At 34.9% G+C, this 25,869-nt stretch overlaps 1 protein-coding gene across 1 annotated transcript; it reads left to right on the plus strand.

Annotated features, from left to right (window-relative positions):
* The first annotated feature begins 17,794 nt into the window (after positions 1-17,794).
* Positions 17,795-21,641, plus strand: LOC104903862 (rop guanine nucleotide exchange factor 1). Its single transcript, XM_010691987.3, has 5 exons — positions 17,795-18,341; positions 18,597-18,713; positions 18,815-19,338; positions 19,825-20,178; positions 20,805-21,641. The coding sequence occupies exons 1-5, from the start codon at positions 18,050-18,052 to the stop codon at positions 21,225-21,227; spliced, it is 1,710 nt and encodes a 569-aa protein (XP_010690289.1). The 5' UTR covers positions 17,795-18,049; the 3' UTR covers positions 21,228-21,641.
* The last annotated feature ends 4,228 nt before the right edge of the window (positions 21,642-25,869 follow it).

A 25,869-nucleotide genomic window follows, 5' to 3' on the forward strand; every position in this document is an offset into this window, starting at 1 on the left:
TTGAAAACCATAAAGCAACAACAAAAACCTTGACTAAACACACAAACCATACCCAAAACTTTCAAGACAAGTTACTACCTCCAACAAATAACAAAATTATCAAGCAGATTGAGTAAACAAACAATAAACACATACTAGCACAACCCGGGACCAAGCCGATGAACACGGACATAGAAAGGAGACGCACTAAGACACTTAACAGGGGAACAAGGAAGGGGAACACGTACCAACTCTTGCTGCCTTAGCAAGCCAAACGAACGCCACTAACTAAAACAACCAGGGGGAAGGGATACCCAAAAACCAAAATTGACTAACTAGAAGGGACCCGCGGACTGAACACGCACCAGGGAAAGGGCATCCCAACTAGCGAAAATAGAGGAGGGGAAGGGCAGCCCAATACACAAAACTGAGGAGCAAGGGGGAGGGTAGGCCTAACACTGACGCATAAACCAGGGGAGGGGAAGGGGAGGCCCAACCAGCAAAAATAGGGGAAGAGGAGGGGAAGCCCGACGAAGTAACAAGGAAGGGGGAAGGGAATCCCGACAGACTCGACGGGGGAAGGGGAAACGAAGGAGAAGGACCCGAAGGAGGGAGACACGGGGGAAGGGAGGAAGACACGGGGGAAGGGAGGGAGACGACGTAATAACAGGGACGAGGAACTAAGAAGGACAGTCGAACGAAACAGGAGCTTGCAAACTAGTCGGCAATCGATGAGCGGCGCGACGCTCGAATCGGCCACCGGCGAGCCTAAGCTGGATGGCTGAAGTTAAGTGTTATTTTAGGGTTAAGGTATGGGAGTTTTAGAGAGATAAATGAAAGTTGACATCTAAACTTTGTCAAAGTAGTAATAGGAGACTTGTAAAATTGCTCTAATTATGAAACAAATGAAGTCTTTATATTTGGTAACTCATTTCAACTATCTTAAATGACAAAGAGTTAAAATATATAAAATGCTACAACTTATACATTAAATATAATTTAAGTAGCTTAAATTGAGATATAATTTAGTTTTACTAGTTATATTACTCAAAAATGATAATATTAAAATTTAGTATTAATCTGCTATCTCTAACCATAATGCCTCACGATATTATATAAATAAACTCAAGTAATTATATTGGATTTTTTACCAAATCCCCCCAAAAAAGTTTCCGTTTCGCCAAACACCCTCCAACTTTTTCAACTTCACCATGTACCCCTCACTTTCATTAAGATTCGACATATGTTAGTGACTAACAATTGTTAGTTTTTTATGTCACTAATTTCCATTTTCATTACTAAATCCTAAATAATTCCTACACTAGGGGGAAAAAAGGAAGGGTTGTGCTGGAAGGGCTGCGGTTTTAAAGAAAACCGCAGCCCTTTTAGTGAAGGGTTGCGGTTAACAAGAAAACGCAACCCTTCTTACTGCAAGAAGGGCTGCGACTTTTTCGATAAGCGCAACCTTTCACTTTCATTTTTTTTTATTCTAATTAATTGCGCGCACACAATACAATACCCCTATTTCAATTTCCCTCCCTTAGACAAATTTTACGAGCGAAGTTCCTTGCGCTAACCCTACCTCCGCCACCACATTGACCCACCACCACGCAGCTGCACCACCTTACGCTCCTTCTTCTCTTCTCTCCTCCACTACTGCATTGTTTGTGGAGCATCCCTTCTCTCACTCTCTTTCGGTAAAGCCCCTCTCACTCTCTCTCCTCTTTTACATTTCTCTAATTTTTGTTTAATTTCATTGGAATTTGAAATCAACTTCTATTTTTTATTGTAAAATGTGCTTGTATTAGCTGAAACAGTGATTGTAGGGGGTGGGGGAGGGCTGAGGGAGGGTGGGTTGGGGTGGGGGTGCTGGTCAGGTGGGGGGGGAGGGCTGGCAGGGGGTGGCGAGGGCTGTGGATGCTGGGCAGGGGGTCGGGGAGGGCTGACAATGGGTGGGGGAGGGCTGGCAAGGGGTAGGGGGTGGGCTGGTGTGGGAGTGTAGGGATGGGGTGGGTTGGGGTGGGGGCAGGGCAGGGGGAAGTGCAGGGGGTGGGTTGGGGTGGGCAGGGCTTGGGGTGGGCTGGGGGTGGGAAGGGAGTTCAGGGGGCAGCAGGGTAGGGGTGGGCTATGTTGAATTTGAAAGGTTGAAGAGCATTTGGTGAAAAAAGAAATTACTCAGGATATTTAGTGAAATATCTGATAAAACTTCATCCGTTTTTTAATACTTACGTTATTATATGCACAAGGAAAGAGGAGAAAATAGAAATAAAAAGAGATAAAAAAGAATCCCATCTGCATTGAGTGGGATCAAACACATGTATATTTTTTAGAGCTATTCCCATGGTTTAATCGACCCTACATCGCTTTCGTCAAAAAAAAAAAAAATAGCTCTAGTTTAACTCATTGATCAAAAAAATTCTCTCTATATATTTTTGTAAAGGAAAATAATTTTAAAATTTTTAAGTGTAAATTAGTGACTAAGTGTAATAATGTTGACGGGATTGTTCTCAGGTCTTCCATAAAACCCTCACAATTTTTTTCCAACTTAAATATTAATTATCATGACTATACCAATATGCTATCGCTTCTTTTTATTGGCAGGATTACAATATAAGATGGCACAAAGGCTAGGAAATGACTTTCATACTTGCTTGCAAAATCTATACTTCCTCCGTTCTATTTTAAATGAAACGTTTGTCTTGTCACGGAACTCAACACGCTTCTTTAATCATTAATATTTTTAGTTGTGCACACGTAAAAATATAAGAAGTTATAATTTGATACTCCCTCCGTCCCAAAATATAGTTTCCATTTCCATTTTGGGTGTCCCAAAATAAGTTCCCATTTCCATTTGGGTGTCCCAAAATATAGTTCTCATTTTTATATTTAGTTCCACATTTTTCCGTAATTTGTCTAGAAAAACCGTATCCCATCATTTATTTGCTTCTTGAATTTTGTTTTTTTCTTTGTTTATTCAACCAAAATGTTATAATTAATGCTCTTTCACCAATTATTCTCCATTATCTCTCATAAAATTATCTTTTTCCATACAACATTTATTCAAATAAACAAAAAATCTTTATTATCCCTTATAGATTCTACTTGCATGAATTATCGTGAAAAAAGAAAATAAGAACTTGGGACGGAGGGAGTAGTATGCCTCAAGACGAATCTATCAAGATCTCACTTGACTATGTTTTTCTTTATCTAATGGCGATAAATTGGAGACAAAATAGATCAATAAATAGTGTCATTTCACCCAATATTTCATTAAAACCGAACGGAGAAAGTCTCATAAATCCGGAAATAATGTACCTCCAAGTACTCTGACTTTTTTTTACTTGCTACATTATTGTTTTCACTAGTTTTAGGAGATATTTCTTTCACTCTTTTTTGGTGCACTTTGTGACTCATTTAGCATTAAAAGAGGTGGGAGAACTTTTTGAAGGGAAAAGTAGTAAAATTAAACTTTAATTGCTAGAAAAAGTATAAAACATAATAAAAAAATTATTACTTTTTGGTGTGTGGGTCAAGTCTCCTAATAAGGAAAGTTAAAACAATGTAGCAAGTAAAAAAAAAAATACGATTTAAAGAAAATATAGCAAGTAAATAAAAGTGGAGGGAGTAGGAGTGTTCATAAAAAAATGAAACCGAAAATTCATACGAAAAAAGCGGTTTAAATGGGTCGTAACCTTACCGGCAAAAAAAAGTTTTACCGGTATAGTTACTGAAAAGATTAAAATAACGGTTAAACGTTACAGTTATAATTTTTGAGTGAACGTGAACCAAAAAACCAAAAAAAATTAGCTATCTCGTTATTGTGAAATATTTTTCAACAATTACATTTGTTTTACTATTTGTTACTAAGTAATAACAATTAGAGTAATTATGTGATTTTGGAAACTTTAATACTAATATAAACACTATAATTAAGGAATGGAGTGAACTTTTAGTGTTGGTCATGTTTTTTAATGAATTTATTATCCACTTTGTAATACATTTTATACTAGAGTATATATAATTATAAAATTATATACAAAATAATAGAAAAGCATATATGTGTATGAAGTCAAATATAATAGTACTCCTTGCGTCTCATTTTACAGTTCTTTAATTTAGGCACGGAAATTAAGGAAACAATGATTATTATGTACTTGCATGGGGAGTTGTTGTTCTTTTTGGAATTATTGTCAAAAAATGAAAAAAAACGAGAACATTAAATGGGTGGGCATGTGAAAGAGAAAAGAGAGAGTCAAAATGAATTTTATTATACCCAATTAATGAGAGTTAAGGAACATTAAATGAGGGTGTCAAAAACCTATGTAAAAAGGTGGAGAGAGAGGATAAAAATGATCAAAAATAAAAACAAGAGAAATGGGAACAACATTTTAGGACACCCAAAATGAAAAAACGGGAACTATAAAATGGTATGGAGGTAGTATAACTTGAATAATGGTTAATCGGAAAACCATACCGAAATACGGTTAACCGCTTAAGCAGTAAACTGTCTAAAATGTTACGGTCACAGTTTGCAAAAAGAGCGAACCAAAACTTCCAGTTATCGAAACAAAATATTGTTTCGGAAAAAATAATATTTAATGTATGTATACTAAGGGTATGTTATCTTCGACATAAAACAATTGAAAAGAACTGATTGCAACAGAACTGAATTGAACCAAATTGATTGCAACTTAACAGAATAGAACTGAATTGAATTATATTATAACTAATAGAAATGGTAATTTGAGTTGAACTTAACTAAGGGCCTGTTCTCCCCAGATTATTTTCAGTTCAGTTCAACTCAAATAAGTTCTGTTCAGTTCAGTTCAGCTCCATTCTTTTATAATTATTTTGTTAAATATTATTATTATGTTGGTATAATTTATTTTACTAATTACTCTTATTATTATTATCATTATTATTATGATTATTATTATTATTATTATTTAAATATATATCATTACTATTAAGTATTATTATTATTATTGTTGTTGTTGTTTCTATATATTATTTTGTTTATTATAGCTTTACTCATTATTATTACTATTATTATTAGGAGGAACATGATTTAGGTCAACGCACAAATAAACCCACTTTTTTTAGCCCATAAACCAATCAAATCGCGTCAAGACGGTTTATGATGTAATTTTTGCGGTCCAACCCAATCATTATTTTTATTACTAAATATTTTTATATCATTAAATCTAATTATTAAAATAGTAATATTAATTTACTTTTTAGATATTATTGTTATTATATATCATCATCAAGTATTAATATATTAATACAAATAATATAAAATAATTATTATTAATTATCATTATATCATTTAAAAATGTCCAAAATACTATTATTATTATTATTATTATTATTATTCATTATTATTACTTATCTTTATAATTATTATTTAATATTCATATTATTCTTGTTTAAAATATTATTTATATATTTATTACATTCAATTTATTTCAATTCAATTCAGTTCAGTTCAGCTCTGATAAGTTCAGTTCAGCTCCAATAAGTTCAGTTCAGTTCAGTTCAGTTCGGCTGTTTTATGTCGAAGAGAACATGCCCTAAACTAGACTAAAATAATTGCAACTGAACTGAAAATAAATTAAGGAAAACCGACCGTATAATATAATTGCAACCTTTTTTTTTCTATCTTCTTCGAAAGGATTCTTTACTTTTACTATCTTTGGCGGAGAAATTTGAGTAAAATGGAGTATAAATTTAGGACTCAATTGGCCAATCGAAAATGATCCGGTGACCACAAGAAAATCTTGAAGTGGTGAATTATAACCAATCACTCATCGAAACGTGGATAACAGAGACCTACCTTAGCCTCTCTTTTTTAGCCAAAGCTAAAAAAACGACCGTAAAAAAGTTTCAGTACCCAAATAAATAAATAAATGAATTCAAATTTACTGCTTGGGAAAGAAATCAATGAGATCCTCCATTTTTTCAAACTAAAAAAGCTTCCCAAATTCATAAAAATGGAATTATTCTAACTCGGAAAACACGCAATCAGTATCCAAACCCAAATCTTTTTTCTTCGTTCAAATGATTGACTCCCTATCTACATTTTCAGTTGTGTAGGTTCAATACTCAATTGAATCCTCGAAAACAGTCATTATGAAACTTTGAACAAGTATATGCATGTATGGGCCTTTTCTATTTTAAGACTTTGATTTCAAGTTCTAAAGGACATGTAATTTATGAATATGACTTGACCAACAAAGGAAATCTATGTTTTACTCCTGATTAGAGTGGCACTGAGAATGATGGTTGATTAATCCACTTTATTAGCTAGTGTTAAATCCTAGTAATATTATAATTATTGTGGTCAATGGGAGTTATTGTTTTCCTTGAATTTCGATGGAGTACTATATTTACTTTTGCATTGTATCTAAGACATTTTATAACCCTTAAATGGAGTATTTCTTATTTCCTTCAAATAAAATTTTGATATTATTAAATAAACATATCGAGACTAATACTGAAGTAATATTTAAAATTAGTAGTTTGATTTTGTAATATAGAAATGTAGCAATCAAGAAAGATACGGAGAGAATAATTAAGTAATATTTCAAGTTTCTTTTATATATAATTTTATGATTTTATTAATATATTCACCATACTATGATATTAGGGGTAATCAATCAGTCAAATTTTTTTTTTTGAGGGGAATCAATCGGTCATTTAAGATATAGTAAACCCTAAGAAGTTGTAGTACGGTAGTCCATTTCAACCTTCTAATACTGAAGTCAAATAACATCATATACAACTTACCCATAATTTAAATAAAAATAGTTGCAGAACTTCGACTATTGAAATTCACTTCTTGAGTCCAAAAGTTTCACACTTCTTGTGTAGAAAATTTTCAGCACAACTCAGGAGCCACAACTTCATTGATTCTAAGGCTATGTTTAGTTCACCTGAAATTTTATGATCTGAACTTATCTGATCTGAACTTATTTTTTCTGATCTGATCTGATCTGAACTGAACTGATTACAAGATCTTATCTTTTAGATTTCTCTCAATATATAAGAAAAAATATAGTCACGTGGGGTCTTATTTGATTCGTCTCAATGAGTACTTTATTAATATTCAATTATTATAATTTTTACTAATATGTAATGAAAGATATAATGATTTTTAAATATAAGCATGATCTGAACTGATCTGATCTTATTTTTTCTGATCTGATCTGATCTGATTAGATTTGAAATAAGCAAAAATAAGGTAAACTAAACATAACCTAATTCCTTCTCCCTCTTTCGTAGCATTAGCAAATCTTAGCAAGTAGCCAAGGAGCAACGCACCAAGAAAACAAAACGTTGCTTATCATGCCCTCCTCCTTCCAACAAATCAATAAAAAACAAAACTGGAGAACTAGAAGGAAGAATTTAAAAAAAAAACAAATAATTCGGCCGACCTATTTCCCATGCATAGTTGTGGTGGGCTCCAGGGCATGCCTAGTAACATAGGGGTGTCTCTTCCTCATATTAATAATTGGATTATTAGTCAAACTTATAAAGTTTAAGGATAGGTTGTCTTCGGCTTAAAAAAATTAGTTTTACGTCCGATAAATTCTAATTAGGTCTAAGTATGATAAAGTTTAATCATAACTAATACAATATTCAAAATAAATTTCAATAAGGATTTAATCAGCCATAAGTTCGATTCAGATAAATTCAGAATTTTGTAAATGAAAAGATTGCACCCTAAATTTTCTTTTATTGACCTATAATGTAGAATTTAGATCTTAACAAAAGAGGTAAGATTAATTATACAATTAGATGCATGAACTCTGGTTATATTATTCAACATAGTTGGGAAAATAAATTGGGGAAAGATAATGTTGCGGCCGGTTTAAGTTCAATTAACAAAAACACGGAATAAGCAAGTGAAGTTATAATTATTTTTGCCGAGTAATTAACAATGTAAATGATAGCTTAGCTGACAATATTGGTACTTTAATAATGGATTTCCACTCTTGTTCCCGAATTCCTAGGCCAGTTTAATAGACCAAAAAGGTATCCTATTACCTTATCATCAACATGATCGGTTTGTAGGCTTGTAGCCTATATCTGGGCCATACATTGTTTTTCTTAAGTTGCACTTTTTTTTGCTTTTATGTGTATAATTTTGAAGAAAGTCAAGTTGTTATGGCGCGCTAATCTTTTATCTCCTTTTATGAAGATCGCCCCATATTTGAATGGTAGACCATGTGACGAGAATCCTCATTCCTCAGTAGATGAGGGGATTGATCAAAGTCCAAAGAGGAACAATAACAATTTGGTTAAGCTATTTGTTACACCATTACTCTAGAATTGGAGCGATGTATTTAATGACTTTTGTCCATAACTTATAGAGCTGGCAAAATATTACCCAACCCGCCAACCCAACCCGAACCCAACCCATTAATAATGGGTTGGGTCAAAATTTTGAACCCGTTTAATTAAATGGGTCGACCTGACCCAACCCGTTTAATTAAATGGGTTGGGTCAGGTTGAGAATTCCAACCTTATTTTGACCCACTTAACCCATTTATGAAAAAACAAGCTAAAAAACCCCTAAAAGAATTTGGAGTACTCTACTGCTCTTACTTATTATGACTTAATCATTACACTTAAGGTTGAATAACTACTTACGAAGTTGTAATGATGTTAATTTTGAACATTTATGTTGATTTTGAACAAAAGTTATGTTGATTTTGAACAATATTATCATATGGTTATATAATGACTTAATTTTAATTTGCTGCCTACTGTTATTTGCAAATAAATTATGTTGTTTTTATTTTTTTTTCTAGAAAAAACACGAAAAAAAATTAAATGGGTCGACCTGAAGGTTGACCCGTTTATTATAAGGTTGGGTTGGGTTGTAAATTTCAACCCGTTTAAGTTAACAGGTCAGGTTGGGTCAAGGGATTCTCAACCCGCCAACCCACCAACCCAACCTGATCTTGACCCAACCCGACCCATTGCCAGCCCTAATAACTTATAACTATATCCAATGGCGGATCTTGAAAGGTTTGCTATAGGGGTCAGATTTTTCCACAATAACAGATTATGATGTCGTGTAACTTGTTTTTGTATGCTGGATTTTGGACTCTAAGCTACAAGGCTTCATTTTTAAAAAAAAAAAACCTACAAGGGTCAGGCCCAGGCCTGTCCCATGAAGATCCGCCATTGACTATATCGTTTGGTCATACGAGGAGATAAGGAGTCAGCTATGTCAAAGACGTGTTTTGATCTTCTGTCACATTATCTTTTGTTGAGACCTAAGATAATGTAACGACTTATGTTGTGTTAAGTAGAATAATTTACTCGTCTTGAATAACCTAAATACCTAAGATTATATTTCTGTTTATTATTATTTAAGATGTTAATTTATCTGGCTCCTTAACTAAACAATGTCTCTAGTGTACTTCCAAAATTCTTGCTTAGAGCACAACCAATGGTTGCCCTATAATTTGTGGTCATTAATTATTTTATTACTTTCTCACTCTTTCACCTTCCCCCACCATTTTTTCTCTCCTCCATTTCCTTCTTTGCTCCTCTTTTTCTTGGTTCATCATGAAGAGCTGGGCATCATTTTTCTTGGCCAAATTTTTTCTCTCTCCTAATAAACTAATACTTCCTCCGTTTCTAAATAAGTGCAACATTTGTATAGTGTTTACTATTCACACTTTAAACTTTAATTAGCTTTAGTGATTTACATTTTAGGAAAAACATACTCATGTAGGATCTTGTTAGATTCGTTTGAATGTGAATTTTTTTAATATCAACTTTTTATAATTTTTACTTATTGATAATTGAAGATATTAATGGTTAAAATAATACATTGGCAAACGTGAAATCAAGAAGTGTTGCACTTATTTAGAAACGGAGCAAGTATTACTTTTATACTCTCTCTCCTCATAACCCACAAGGAGGGCAACCATTGGGAGCACTCTTAGATGTAGAGGGCCTACTCCTTTGCTTCATTCGGTCATGTCTTGCTTAGTGAGGATGGTCATGTACTCATGTGATACTATTATTGGATAATATTATATGTAAAAGGATAATATTACTCCCTCTGTCTTTTTTTATTTGCTACAAGCACTTTTTCACAAAGACCAAGGAAAAGGGTGGGGACCACTGTGCAGTGGGTGTGCAGTGGGTGATTTGAAGAAAATTAATGGTGGTTAATTAACTTGTGAAAAAGCAGATTAGAAGGGGAAAAAAAGAGTTGGCCAACCATATTTTTAAGGTAGGCGCCACTTTTATAGAAGGAGGGATTTCATTTCCCTCCAAAATTTTTATACAAGCAAATGGAACTAAAATATTCTGTTACAATTATACAACCAAAGGGAACTAAAATTTTCCCTCCAAAATTCTTAAGCTAGATTACATAACAGGGTATTGAAATTTTCCCAAAAATTCGAAATTAAGGGGGAATTGAATTTTCCCCCAAAAAACATGAAAAAAAATCCTAAGAAACTGTGGACTATATATACACAACCACTTTTACACTTGCATTTATTATTTTCACCACTTCCATCAACCTAACCAAAGACACCAACCAGCAGCCAGCAGCCAGCCACCACCACCATCAAAGACACCAACCAGCAGCCTAAACCACCATAAAAACCACCGACCAGTAGCCATTTCCTTGGGGCCGGGGGGGGGGGTTTGGGTAGATTAACTCTCAGATAAATCATCATAGAGTTTTTTACAAGCCATTTCTGATTTCATAGCTTCACTTGAGGAAAGTGTGGAAGCTTTCTCATCTTGAACATGTCTGGCATCCATAGCTTAGCTATGGCCCCCCTAGACAGTTCTACTGATAACACTTCAACACCATCCCCATCAGCTCTTAATTCACCACCAACTTACCCAACTTTTGATCTGAATGACCCACTGCCAGAACCAGAACCAGTACCACAACCATTACCAAAATTACAAGTTCAACCACAACAAGAGGCCTTTGATCTTAACAGAGCACCAGCAGCATCAAGTGAAGAAGAAGAAAATTTCTTCACAGCAATGGAACATGGGAATGATGAAGAAGAGTTTGTGGCTGAGTGGTTAGATGATGACTCAAATGTACACGTCTCAGAATATAATTGGACAGATAGTGAATCAGAGGAAGAACATGAAGAACAGCAACAGCCAGAAATAGTGGTCAACAGCACACATTTTTTGCACAACCATTCAAGATGTCATGTTGCAAACAGACTACAACAAGTAGCTTACACAAAATTTAATGGCAGATTCACTATACCTCAAGGGGCTATCAAAAAAATTTCCATTGAATTGAATACTTCAAGGTGGACAATTGGAAGAATATGGAAGAATGTAAGACAACAACTTCAAGAAGATGCAAGAATAGATGTGAATCACAGAAAAACAGGGAGGGTAGGAAGAAAACGAATTCAATTGGATCCTCAAAGGTTAATGGCAATTCCTCTAAGAAAGAGGACTACTATAAGAGCAACAGCAGCAGCCCTAGAGGTGATCATGGGCCGGGCCGGGTTCGGGCCGGGCCGCGGCCAAAAAAATTTGCCCATTGGCCGGGCCGGGCCGGGCCTAAATTCGGGCCGAATTTTTGTGTCCAAAGCCCGCTATTTCGGGCCGGGCTTAGCGGGCTTTTGCGGGCCAAAACGGGCCGGGCCAAAAAATAGACTAAAAAGTCGTTTTTAGCTTGCCCAAAGCCCGCCCAAAACAAAAAAAAAAATGACCGGGCCGGGCCCGGCCCGGCCCGCGGGCCGAAAAATTCTGCCCAAACCCGGCCAAAAACGGGCCGGGCCGGGCCGGGCCATGTTTGATCACCTCTAAGCAGCCCTAGGCATACACAGGTCTACATTGCACAGATTGGTGAAAAGGGGGGCAATCAAAAAACACACTAATGCCATAAAACCACATCTGACCCCATCACATAAAATTGCAAGGGTGTTGTGGTGTTTGGGTTCTATCATACCAAACACTATCCAAACAATACCAAAATTCAGCAACATATATAATTTGGTGCATGTGGATGAGAAATGGTTTTGCATGAGCAAAATTTCTCAAAGGTACTACCTAGCTCCTGGTGAAGCAGAGCCATATAGAAGATGCAAAAGCAAGAGGTTCATTGTCAAAGTGATGTTCATAGCTGCACTAGCAAGGCCACACATTGCACCAAGTGGAGAGGTCAGTTTTGATGGGAAGATAGGAATCTTCCCATTCATAGAAGAGGTGGCAGCAAAGAGGTCAAGTTGTAACAGAGATGCTGGGGTGATTGAAACCAAAGCTCAATTAAGCATCACAAAAGATGTCATAAGGGAGAAACTCATAAAGCACATACTGCCATCTATAAGAAACAAGTGGCCAGATAATGGATGCAAGCAAATATGGATTGTCCAAGACAATGCAAGGCCACACATAGCAAGTAATGATGAGCAGTTCATGTTGGAAGCACAAAAGGATGGTTTTGATATCAGATTAATCAATCAGCCAGCACAGTCACCAGATATGAATGTGTTAGATCTTGGTTTTTTTAATGCAATTCAAACCTTAAAAGATCAAATAGCACCTAGAAGTGTGAAACAGTTGGTGAAGGCAGTGAACAAGGCATTTGACAACTATGATCCTAAGCTATGCAATCATATTTGGTTAACTCTACAACAAGTGATGAAGGAGACTCTAATAGTTAAGGGTAATAACAATTACCACATACCACATATGGGGAAGAAATCACTTGAGAGGAGGGGTGAGTTACCAACAAGTATTGTCATTAGCCCACAATTAGTAGAAGAGAGCAGATAATGGGCAGAAGAAGGTCATCTTGAAGATGATCAAGAAGAAGCAAACTATGGGGATGAAGATTCAGATGATGGTATTGGGATAATATAAAGCAAAAACAGCAAGCAATGGGCATTTGAAGGCCAATTTTTTGGGCATTAGAGTGCAAGAATATTTTGTAAGTAAAATACAACATATATAGGTTGTTAAACATTTTGTATATGTAGTTAAAAACATTTTGTACTAAACCTTTACATTTATAATATGTAAACATTTTGGGTTATGTTAAGTTAAAAAAAAGAAAACACTTCATATAACATCCATAATAAAACAGTTAGTAAAAAAAAAAGTTCAAGTTTAGTTAGGTTTACAAAAACAGTAGTGCAAGAATGTATGTTTAGGGTTTAGGTAAATAAAAAGTTCATGTGAGGTTAAGAACAAAAAACAGGGTATCATTGTATCAAACAAATGATTGAGAAAAAAAGAAAATCAAATTGAACATTGTTTCAAAAAAAAATCAATTAGATTTCATTTTTTTCTCAATCATATTTAAGACAAAATGATAATGAAGGCCAATTTCATAAAAAACACAGATGAAGGCATGATTTAAGTTCCTCTCAGGGAGTCCCCACTCATCCATATTACTCAACACATGCTATTAAAACAGAGGAAAAGTTGAAAAGAATAGCACAAAAAATTGGTGGCAACATGAGTATACTGGTCTAAAGGCATAATGTCCATAGTATAAATCATCAGACCTCATTCATCATTGAGGAACATAGTGCACCTCTCATGTAAACTTTCTATATGTCATTAAAACTCTATTGGACAGCCAAACAAAAACCAAAATATAACACAAATGCCTCATCAATTCTTTATACTACAATTCTATTCATTTTACCTCTGATTAAATGCAAAATGGAGTAACAATTTGGATGTAACATCCTATTTCATGATAGAGGATCACACCAACACACACACAAATCAAGGCAAACACAACATATAAACAGAACAAATCAAGGCTAATATTAACATGTTTTAACAGATGAAGACAAAGACAACATATAAACAGAACAACTCAAGTAAAAATGGCATGTTTTAACAGATGAAGGAAAACAGAACATAAAAACAGAACAAATCAAGGCCCATAATTACATGTTTTAACAAATAAAGGCAAACACAACATATAAACAGAACTAATCCAGGCTATTATTAACATGTTTTAACAGATGAAGTGAAAATATCATATAAACAGAACAAATCAAGGCTAATATTAACATGTTTTAACAGATGAAGTGAAAATATCATATAAACAGAACAACTCAAGGCTAAAATGAACATGTTTTAACAGATGAAGTGAAAATATCATATAAACAGAACAACTCAAGGCTGAAATGAACATGTTTTAACAGATGAAGTGAAAATATCATATAAACAGAACAACTCAAGGTTGAAATGAACATGTTTTAACAGATGAAGTGAAAATATCATATAAACAGAACAAATCAAGGCTAAAATTAACATGTTTTAACAGATCAAGTCAAAATATCATATAAACAGAACTAATGAAGGCTAAAATTAACATGTTTTAACAGATCAAGGCAAAATATCATATAAACAGAACAAGTCAAGGCCCAAAATTACATGTTTTAACAGATCAAGGCAAAATATCATATAAACAGAACTAATGAAGGCTAAAATTAACATGTTTTAACAGATCAAGTGAAAATATCATATAAACAGAACAAATCAAGGGAAACATTACATGTTTTAACAGATCAAGGCAAAATATCATATAAACAGAACAAGTGAAGGCCCAAAATTATATGTTTTAACAGATCAAGGCAAACTATCATATAAACAGAACTAATGAAGGCTAAAATGAACATGTTTTAACAGATCAAGTGAAAATATCATATAAACAGAACAAATCAAGGGAAACATTACATGTTTTAACAGATCAAGGCAAAATATCATATAAACAGAACAAGTAAAGGCCCAAAATTACATGTTTTAACAGATGAAGGCAAAATATCACCCTAAACAGAACTAATGAAGGCTAAAATTAACATGTTTTAACAGATCAAGGCAAATCTAACATTTATACACATTCAGAGCACAAAAACAACAGATCAAGGGAAAAATCAAACAAATCAAGGCAAATCAACAAATATATAACAAAATCGAGGCAAAGTAAACAGAAATAAAACAATTCAAAGGAAAATAAACAAGTTTTTTAAACAGATCGAGGCATAAACAACATGCGTATAAACAAGTCGAGCCAAAAACATGAAAAAAACACAAAATCCTAAACATGCAATCTAATCAAACGCAACCCCACAGGCAAAGCATGTTAAAAAAAACTTCCTAAAATTTTAAAACAAAGATTTAAGTTAAGGAGTGGACCGATCTGAGTCAAAATTAGAAAGGGGACTCTCCGAAACCATTTCGAGATGGTTTTTATACCAAGAGAGGTAAGCTCACCATGATTTAAAGCCTTCCGGAGGTGGATCTTCCAAGTTTTCATGTTTTTTGCCCTCAAATACACCACCAAATTGAAGATCTGGTGGTTTTCTTGAAGGCGCGCCACAAGACCAACAAAACGAACCAAAATCCAAGGGTTTTTTTGCAACCCTAGAATTTTTAACCTCCGCATCTAACTCGTCCATCAAATCAAAGAGTCGTTTCTTTGATTTCGGAGTTAACTCATCCATGAAATACCCAAAAATAACCAAGAAACAGGGGACTCGTTTTCTGAAATCACTCAAAAATGACGAAATTTAGGTTTATAATGATCGCAGAAAAGAGTAGATAATTAATCTACTATTTTTTTCAACAATTTTGGAGTAAAAAACCCTAGATCTGAGGGTTTGAAGAAGAAGAAGAGAGAGGAAAGTGACAGTCAGAAGGAGAGAGAGAGTCAGAAGGAGAGAGAAGAAAGTGACGGAAGAAATGAGATTAGAGTTTTGGAGGGAGTAGTTATAGGGGGGTTGGGGTAGGGTTAAATGGAGGGAGGGGGGTAATAAATAGAGTTAGGTGGGTTGGGTGGGTTTAGGGAATGTAATTAAGTGGGCTAATTTTTTGGGCTAAAGTTTAGGATCTTTGTTTTATTAGCATTTGTAGTAAGGTTGGCAAATGTAGCAAATAATAAGAGACACACCTAAATGGCAAAATGTAGCAAATAAAAAAAGACGGAGGGAGTATAATGTAAAGGGTAGAATGATACTTTCATAGTCATAGGTCTGTAATGTACAATTGTGGGAAATAATTGTGTTAACCTTTTGTAGGTTAACCTGACATTCAATATATATAGGGTTTATATTACAGACCTATGACTATGAAAGTACCATTATACCCTTTACATTATAATATTATCCCTTTACCTATAATATTATCCAATAACTATGGTATCCCTGGAGCTCATGCTCTATTCTCCATCTCTATTTTTTCGAACGTAGTTTCTTTTCTTTAGTTTATTATGCATTACTCTGCGAATTGATGTGCATTGTAATTTTTGAAATTTTGTAATGTTTTGGGACTTCAAAATTCAAGCTATTATAAATAAAATTAACCAAATTTTGAAAAAACTAGCCTATTGAGGGTGATATCAATTATGATACTGAATTTAGTCCCATGTAATGCTGGACTTTAAGTCTTTAATGGAACTTTGCTGAACTATAAAACAAAATACTGTATTTAGCTTTTGTTACGGTTTTTCTTTTTATGAACTCCAAAGCGTAATTTCGAACATCATGGTGGCAAATGGAGATAAGGAATTTCTAAAAGGACATAATTTGTTTTATGCCATTCATCCCCCGGCAACACATGTCACATCAAAATAATCAATTTATTATAGGTTTTTAATGCACGAAAAGTAACGGGAAACTTAACTCTATTTATCATCAATTGAGCAATGCAATAACACATACTCCCCCTGTTTCAAAATATAAACAATTTATACTTTACGAAAATTTGCTTTGACCATAAATATCTCTCAAATACAATAAATGAAAATTATAAAAATTATACCGTTGGATTCGTCTTGAAAAATACTATGATAACATTATTTTTTAAAATTTGCTATCAACATAAATTGAGAGTAATTGATGGTCAAAATTCGACCTCGAATATCGTGCGTGCCTTATATTTTGAAACGGATGGAGTACCAAACATATGGTCTTATGACACACCGTTTATAGCCCTTTTTATTTTAAAATTAGACATAACCTAAATCAAATATTTAAAAGAAAATGGACTGTCTTTTTTTAAACATTGGCTAGTTTATTCCTTTCGGTAAGATTGTTAGGTTACTTTTTAAAGATTATTTGTTGTAGTTCAAGATTTAAAGAGAAATAAAGGGAGGAGAATAAAAGGGACGACTAGATTGGTGTGAGATGTTTAAAAATAATGATGTGTTAGAGTGAAATGATATGCATTTGTGAGAAGAATATAGGATTAAATTTATCTAATTATATGTTAAAATTGGATCGCCTATTCTCATAATTTGTGCATAACCAATTGCAATTATTACGAAAACTCTTAAACTCATTTATATTTGTATTTGTCCCAAAATTTAGATTGTTAATAGTATGAGATTTCTTATATTACAAGCTAAGAAATATTACAATCTCATTTTTCTAGGAGAAATCCCGATATAATGTCGTCCTTCTAATATAGTAATCTCCTATTTGAATGAACAACGACCATATTTTTATCGTCACATACAAAAATATTGTTAAATTCATTATAATATTTGTTAAATGATTCCGCTTTTATTATTCTAGAAATAATTTTACTTCAATTTACCTTAATTAAGCTAGTTTTCTCTTACGATTTCAATTCGATTGCAGTTGATCAAATAAAAACCTATGAGGCGAGTAACGAGTAACCTAAATAAAAATATCCGAAATGAGAAAAGAAAGTAACGGAAAGAAAAAGCAAAAAAAGCATCCCGGGCCGGGCCCGGGTGAGTGTCTTTTGTAGTAGCCTTATCAAACCAAGACGTAATGACAGTGTGTCGGGCAGCTTAAGCATCTTCCCCACTCCCACCACACTGCATTCTCTCTCCTGTCAAATATTTAACTTCAAGACAAAACAATCCTGGACCCCCCTTCCTTTCTACCTTCTCTCTCTCTCTCCTCATTCTAGTATTCTACCCTCCTCCATTATCACTCTTCTCTCTCTCTCCTCTCTTGTCCACAACAACAACATCCTACATTCCCACATTATCTCTCTCTCTCTCCTCAATCCTCATTCTTTGCTTTTGTTGTTGTCAACAATCAACAATCAACATTCAACAATGGTGAGGAGTGTTTCATCAGAAGATGATGGATACGACCAACAAAGTGAAAGGGGTGGAAGTTACTGTTTAAGTGCCGACGTTAGTGAATCCGAAAGTTCTAGTAGTTTCTCTCTCCTCCGTTTTGACCCTGATGCTGCCCCTTCTACCTCCACTTCTTCACCCGCACTCCGACATCCCAACACCTTCAACTTCGCCGCCACACATTTCGCTTTCCCTGTCATCTCCGGCCGTGATGCCGTTCTTTGGGATCATCCTAAACCTCCCAAATCTGACCCCTCTGATTTATCCGGTAATTTTTTTATTTATATTTCCTCAAATGTCATTAACTCTTAATAATGTCATTTTCATGTCCTTTCTATTTACTCTTCTTGTTTTTTTTTTTTTTAAATTACGTAATTTTAGTCTGTCAAATCTGGAAAATTGGTGACCTTATAATATAAATCTGTGGCTTGATTTAAGGGTCATTATTTTTATTTTTTGTTTTTGACTATTTCTAATTATTTTTTTGGTGGGTTTTTGTGAATGTTGTTTGTGATGTCATTAGAAGTGGAGTTGATGAAGGAAAGATTTGCAAAGTTATTACTTGGAGAAGATATGTCTGGTGGTGGAAAGGGTGTTTGTACTGCACTTGCTATCTCTAATGCAATTACAAATCTTGCTGGTATTAATTTCATTTTTTTTTTGTTTTTAAAATTACCCTAATTTTGTGATAATTTATGGTGAAATTTATCTGATTTTGGTCATTTGTTGAAATGGGTATAGCTACTGTTTTTGGGGAATTATGGAGATTAGAGCCTTTGGCAACTCAGAGGAAGAAGATGTGGTGTAGAGAAATGGAGTGGTTGTTATGTGTGAGTGATTCCATTGTTGAGCTAGTCCCTTCCGTACAAGAGTTTCCTGGTGGAGGTACGTTTGAGGTTATGGCAACGAGGCCGAGGTCGGATTTGTATGTCAATTTGCCTGCTCTTAAGAAGTTGGATGCGATGTTGCTTAGTATGCTTGAAGGGTTTAAGGAGACTGAGTTTTGGTATGCTGATCGTGAAAGTGATGATCAGGATCCTTGTAAATCAACGGGGTCTAATGGTCGGCCGTCTGTTCGACAGGAGGACAAGTGGTGGTTGCCGTGTCCGAAAGTTCCGCCTCGTGGGTTGTCGGAGGAAGCTAGGAAGAGGTTGCAGCAATGTAGGGATTGTACTAACCAGATTCTTAAGGCAGCTATGGCTATTAATACTAGTGTCATTGCTGAAATGGAGATTCCTTGTGCCTATTTGGAGTCTTTGCCTAAGGTGAGAAGCTTATAATTATCTGCCATTTTTCTATTGAGAAAGAGGTACATTTATATGCTTGGATGTGTTTATAATTTTCGCTCATCTAGTTTCTACAGATCTCTATTCTATAAGGGAATATCTCTGGACTTTTGTTTCCCCCTGAAATGCCTTAAAAATCTCTATGTAATTTATATTTGAATTGTAAAAAAAAGGCCATTGTTTAAGTGATGAAATAAAATTTTAAAGCTTTTGTTTCTAACAATTATGTTTTCTGCGCATCTTCGCACATATTTTGTGCATATAGGACTAGTGGTATGTAAGTGGAGTACCAAATTGTTCTGATTATCAGTCAAGTACAATGTACATTGATATTTGATACCCAAAGTTTGCAATTCTGCGTTAATCCAATATGCTTTTATTGTTACCATTAGTTGGTAATCTTGTGTTGATGAATAGCTAAGAATGGAAGTATGTACTGATTGTAGTCCGACTTTGCTTTGGCAGAATGGAAAAGATTGTTTAGGAGAGATCATCTACCGATATGTAACTGCAGAGCTGTTCACACCAGAATGTCTTCTTGATTGCCTAGACTTGTCTTCAGAACATCAGATTCTGGAAGTAGCCAATAGGATTGAGGCATCTGTTCATGTCTGGAGACTGAAAGATCAGAAGAGACACGCTGGTCACTCTAGAAGTAAAAAAACATCATGGGGGGGAAAGGTTAAAGGTCTAGTAACTGATAACGAGAAGAATCAAGTTCTTGCACGACGTGCTGAGACTCTTTTGAGGTGCCTGAAGCTTCGGTTTCCTGTGCTGCCACAGACAGCTCTAGATATGAGCAAGATCCAGTTTAACAAGGTACTTTTCCGAGGCTCCAATTATTGCTGTATTGTTGCTAGTTACTCTCCGAAGTTAGCATTCAGATATACTCCCTCTGTTCCAGCTGTCCGACTTTGCCTCTGGCACTATTAACTCATAATTTTGTATGCTCATTATTGGAATTGTCTTCAAATTATAGATCTTAATATAATCTTTACTAGTAGACAGTTAAAGATTTATTTGTTAAATTTGTTGTGTGTTGGCAAATATGAAAGTCAAACCATGTGATTACTAGTGAAGGGAGGGATCAAGGGAGTATCACACAAGCTAATTGAGTGGTTGTTCGTCTTGCTTCCTAATAAAAAGTTTTTGGTAAAATGGTTATTGGCTATTAGCAGTTTCTTCCTTGGATTAGTCATTTCGGAGTCTTGACTTTGACTAAAAATTACATACTCCTAAGACTAGCCAACATAAGTGTCATTTTGAGACTCTTTACATCGATTGGTATTGAGGTGTCCACCATATGATTTATTGGAAAAAATGAATTTGCTGAAAAGTAATCGAAATTTTGTCATGAAATTCAATACAACACATATTTCGGAAAAAAGTAGGAATTTTACGTGCTAACTACAAATTATGCATTAATGGCTTATTCTTTTGTGCAGGATGTTGGACAAGCAATTCTTGAAAGCTACTCAAGAGTAACAGAGAGTTTGGCATTTAACATTATGGCTAGAATAGATGATCTCTTATTTGTAGATGATGCTGTTAAACAATCAGCTTCAGAGTCCAAATCTCTTTTCTGCAGAGGAGGTTTTGGTGGTCTACCTATCCAAAAGCGGATGTCACCTAGCCCTTTCTCCATTCAACACTCCCCTTATGGCTCACCATTTGCTACCCCGAGCTTCTGTTTCTCCCCTGCTGGAAGTCCTGGTAGAACACTCTCTACCCTCAGCAAAATGAACTTTAAAGCCACAGAAGATCTGAAAACCGAAAAATCACTTACGGAAGAGTTTGAGAGGGTCTGGGCACATCCTGGGAATCTGAGTGCAAGGAAAGCCTCTGGAGATGCTCCTGAGAGAGACTAATGATTGGTGACAATTCCTAAAGAAGGCACACAGTCGAAAAATAGTTAAGCTTAACTTTCTTTGTAAATTCTCTAGCAACAGATCATCTGTGCAGTAAGTATCTTTTTAGTTAAAGGTTAGCTTAGTTGCAAAACTCTCTACTCTGTCCTAAATTTGTGGAGGATTTTGTACGTGTTAGAGGATTATAGCTGTTCTTACTACAAAACATTTTTCCCTTTATGATGGTTCTTTTATTGAGTACCAGGATTAGTAGTTGGATAGAGAGGTGTTGGGAAGATGGTAAAAGTTGGGGGTGTATTATGGTTATGCATTAGTAGTTTGATACTACTTTCTGTTTTTTCTAGGAAACCTGAGGTTATATGTAAAGGAGGGCTTTTTATATTTCTAATCAAATGGATGAATTCATTTGTATAATTAAGTTTTCAGTTTTCACTCTTATGTTGCACTTGCACAACTATGACTCTTTAATTGAAAGTTGGAAAAAAATGTTTTAATATTATGATTTCTTATTTTGTAAATGTTATTACAGAGAAGGATACTCCAATTTAATTTTGTAAAAAAACTAATATGAACCCGGTGCACACTAATTAGTGTGCACCCGATCCATATCACGTGAGTTTATGATAGTATATATTGATATGATATAGTGTATGTTACAGTGATATAGTGTATGTTACAGTGATATAGTGTATGTTAAAGTGATATAGTGTGTGTTAAAATGATATAGTGTATGTTACAATGATATAATGTATGTTTTTTTTTTTTGACGGGAATGATATAGTGTATGTTAAAGTGATATAGTGTATGTTAAAGTGATTTAGTGTGTGTTAAAATAATATAGTGTATGTTACAATGATATAGTATATATTAAAGTGATATAGTGTATGTTAAAGTGATATAATGTCACGTGCCTGACCCTGGTCCACACTATTTTTAGTGTGAACCGGGTCCACGCAAATCAGATTGTTAATTTTGTTATGGTGCCTCAATAGTTATAAGTCACATTCAATTTTTGAGTTGGGTCAATTTTGGTTCTGGTTATTCTGAATTTAAGGTATCGTACGAGTATGGTTTGAGCTAGTTTTGCCAAATTATATAGTTTACTCATAATTAGGTTCAAATTATAGAATGAAAAAGGATAGAAATCAGGCTCTGGTGAGGAATGATTAAAAATAGTTGTTACTTTTGGATTCATATGAAGGTTAATATGTTTGCATAGAATTGCGACATTAAGTTGGGTAATCTTTTGATGGAATTAGTTATTACTCTCAAGTCTCAAGAAAGAGAAATAATCACCTCCCAACATGTAATCGGGAATTTTTATTCTGTCTCATCTATCTGTGTTATTGATCATTTTATTGGTTAAATAGTTTTTTGTTTACATTAATAAATCTTATACAAACATCATCAGTACTCAAAGTAAGATACCAAACCATTTCACGTGAAATAAAAAAGATAACTAGTATTCTCCTGTTTCACGTGAAATCATGAAATCTTGATAGTCAAGACTGAAATCTTAAGATAGAAGTTGGATCTTTGTTGCAATCATCTTTCTGGTTATTCGTATGTTTAGTCAGCACTACTAAAGGGCTGATGATGGATGTATAGAGTAGTTGGTACTGTATACTTTTCGCTCGCTTCTTTGCGACTCGTGAGTACTCTATAGTACACTCGGGCCTCGGGCTTAAGGCTCTCAAGTCTCAACTAGCTGGATCAAAGCTCTAGAGTCTAGTCTAGCCCATATTATTGAAGGTCGCGTCCTAGTCCCTAGGGAAAACAGTCGAATGTATTTTGAAACTAACTCATCAATCAATATATCATATCATATCATAATATAATACTACCTCTGTTTTTATTTAGTTGCAACGTTTTGACTTTCACGCTTGCCAATGTACAATTTCAAATCGTTTTATCTCTAATTGTATGTAAGTAAAAATTATAAAAATTTGATATTATGAAAGCTTACATCGAAACGAATCAAACAAGACCCCACATGACTATATTTTGTTTAACATATAAATCAATAAATGTGGTCAAATAAGAGAACATGAATAGTGCAATTTGTCAAACGTTGCAACTAAAAGAGAACGGAGGTAGTATAACTAAGGATCCGTTCGTTATTTTTGTGGTTTTCTGTTTTTTGGTTTTTTAATTTTCAAAACCATATGATATATGTCCTATAATGAATAAAAATTAGTCAAATTTATCGGGAACATGATGATTTTGAAAACTGACAACTGAAAAGTGAAAACTACTTTTTTTGGTTTCCAGTTTGTAGTTTTCAAAAAAACTGAAAAAAAAACGATAACGAACGGGCCCGGCCTAACGTACCCCCTTCGTTTTTTTATTGTTACATTTTGTATGCACAACCATTTAGGCAATGTTACTTTCAAGCTTTTGGAAGGATATTTTTTTGACCCATTTAGGCCGTTTGGTAGGGTGTAAAACGTTTTTCCGGAAAACTGTTTTCCTCTATTTTCAATTTTACATTGTTTGGTTGGCAAAAGAGTGTAAAATCATTTTCCCTTGGGGTAGAATTATTCTCCCAATGATGGAAAACCATTGTTTGGTTGGCAAATGAAGAGAAAATTGTTTTCCTTATCTCTCTTGTACACTTTTCTCACTACCTCCTTACTTTCCTTTTTTTTTTTTTTGAGTTTAAATAGCTGCCCACCTATCGTAGGTGGGTTCTTACTTTCCCTTTTATTTTTCTTTCCTTTCATCATTTTTCTTACATAGAACCAAACAACGGAAAACTAATTTTGGAATTGTGTTTTCCATTGTAAATTGTTTTTCATGAAAATCATTTTACACTCAAAATGTTTTATGCTCTACCAAACAAAGCCTTAATGTATAATAATAGGGAAAAGTGAAAAACTATTACTTTTGGGTAGAAAAAGAGAAAAAAATATTTCCTCCGCTTTTTTTTTTATTTGCTACATTGTTGCTTTGGGAATAAATCCACTAACTTTGACCGATTATTTTGATTATTTTATAAGTAAAAATATAGTTATTTGCGATCTTGTTAGAATCATTTCGACGTGTCAATTCATAATATCAAATTTTTATATTTTCTACTTAAACGAAATAAGAGATATTAAGGGTTAAATAATGCCTTGAAAACCGTGCACAACAATGTAGAAAAAAAATAGAGGGAGTATTAATAGTAGTAATTAATGGTGGGCCAAGTACCCCAACTAAAGAAAGGTTAAACAAGTAGCAACTAAAAAGAAACTCCCATATCTGGAAAATGTAGCAATTAAAAAAACGGAGGGAGTATAAAGGAGTTCGCTCATGGTACACCCGAGTGTACCATGAGCATGGTACACCAGGGGTATTTTTCTAATAAATTAGAACTTCAGGTGCTCATTTGATACCAAATTTGCTCATATGGACATTTTGCTCATTTACTCATTTTTGCTCATTTTGTAATAAAAGTGTTTGCTCATTTTCTTAAATGAGTAGAAATGTTTGCTCATTTGCTCATTTGTTTATTTTGCTCATTCGCTCATTTTGCTCATTTGGAGAAAATAGTCTTGGGTGTAGCATGAGCATGGTACACCCAGGTGTACTATAAATATTCTCAGTATAAAGAAAAATTCAAAAGTTAACTCACGAGGTCGCGGCATTTGCTGTCTTCATTATATGCCATTTGTTGCCTTTATTGAGTACCATGTCACTTTTTCTAGAATAAATAGAGTTCCAAATTAATAAAAAAATACATGTATATAGCTTAGGATAAGAAGAAATAGAGTTGGATTTACAATGGATAACTTGAGTATAGTAAATCGATTATAGCTTTTAATATATAGTTTCGAAAATGATTTTTTCACCAAATACCCCCGACAAAATCAGGAAATTCACCGTATACCCTCGATGTTTCAGATATTCACCATATACCCTGACTTTTAAAAACTGTTCACTAAATGCTCTTTTTGGTATCGGATGTTAAGTTGCCATTAGAATTATTTACAATTTTGCCACCCTAACCCCCCAAACCCTAAACCCCTAAACGCTAACACTAATCCTAACCCACCCCTCCCCTCCACCCTAGCGAACCCCCTCCCCTCCACGCCACCCCTACCCCAATCCTGGCTCCCTCCACCGTTGCAGCCCCCCAGGCCCCACCCCTCCCCTCCCCCTCCCCTCCCCCTCCTTCTCGATTTCCAGTAGCCCCCACCCCCTCCCATCGATAGCCTAGATACCCCAACCTCTCTCCTTGATTTCCCGCAGCCCCACTCCCTCAGTTTCGATTGATTGGCAGATAATTTCTTCATGGTTTTCTTCGGAGATTGCGGGGGAGGGTAGGGGTTGCAGCCGAGAAGATGGCTGCAAGAAATCAAGGAGTCGGGGGTGGGATGGCAGGGGAGGGAGTGGGGGTTGTAGCGATGGAGCGGAGGGGGTAGAGATGGCCACTGGTGCGGGCTGGTCCGTGGGCCCTAGTGGGTCGGGTTGAGATTTCATGGACCATGATCGGACCGTGAAATTCATGGTTTGGGTGGGCTGGTCCACGGGCTGAAAAATCTTAGCCCACACCGGTCTGTTTCCGGTTTTCACGGTTCGGGAAGCGGTTCTGGCGGTTCTTAGGTCTAGCGAGCCGACATGATAATTTTGTTTTTCAAAGTTATATAATCATTTATTA

The sequence above is a fragment of the Beta vulgaris genome, chromosome 9 (genome assembly GCF_026745355.1).
Source record: "Beta vulgaris subsp. vulgaris cultivar EL10 chromosome 9, EL10.2, whole genome shotgun sequence".
In the NCBI taxonomy this organism is placed as follows: Eukaryota; Viridiplantae; Streptophyta; class Magnoliopsida; order Caryophyllales; family Amaranthaceae; genus Beta; species Beta vulgaris.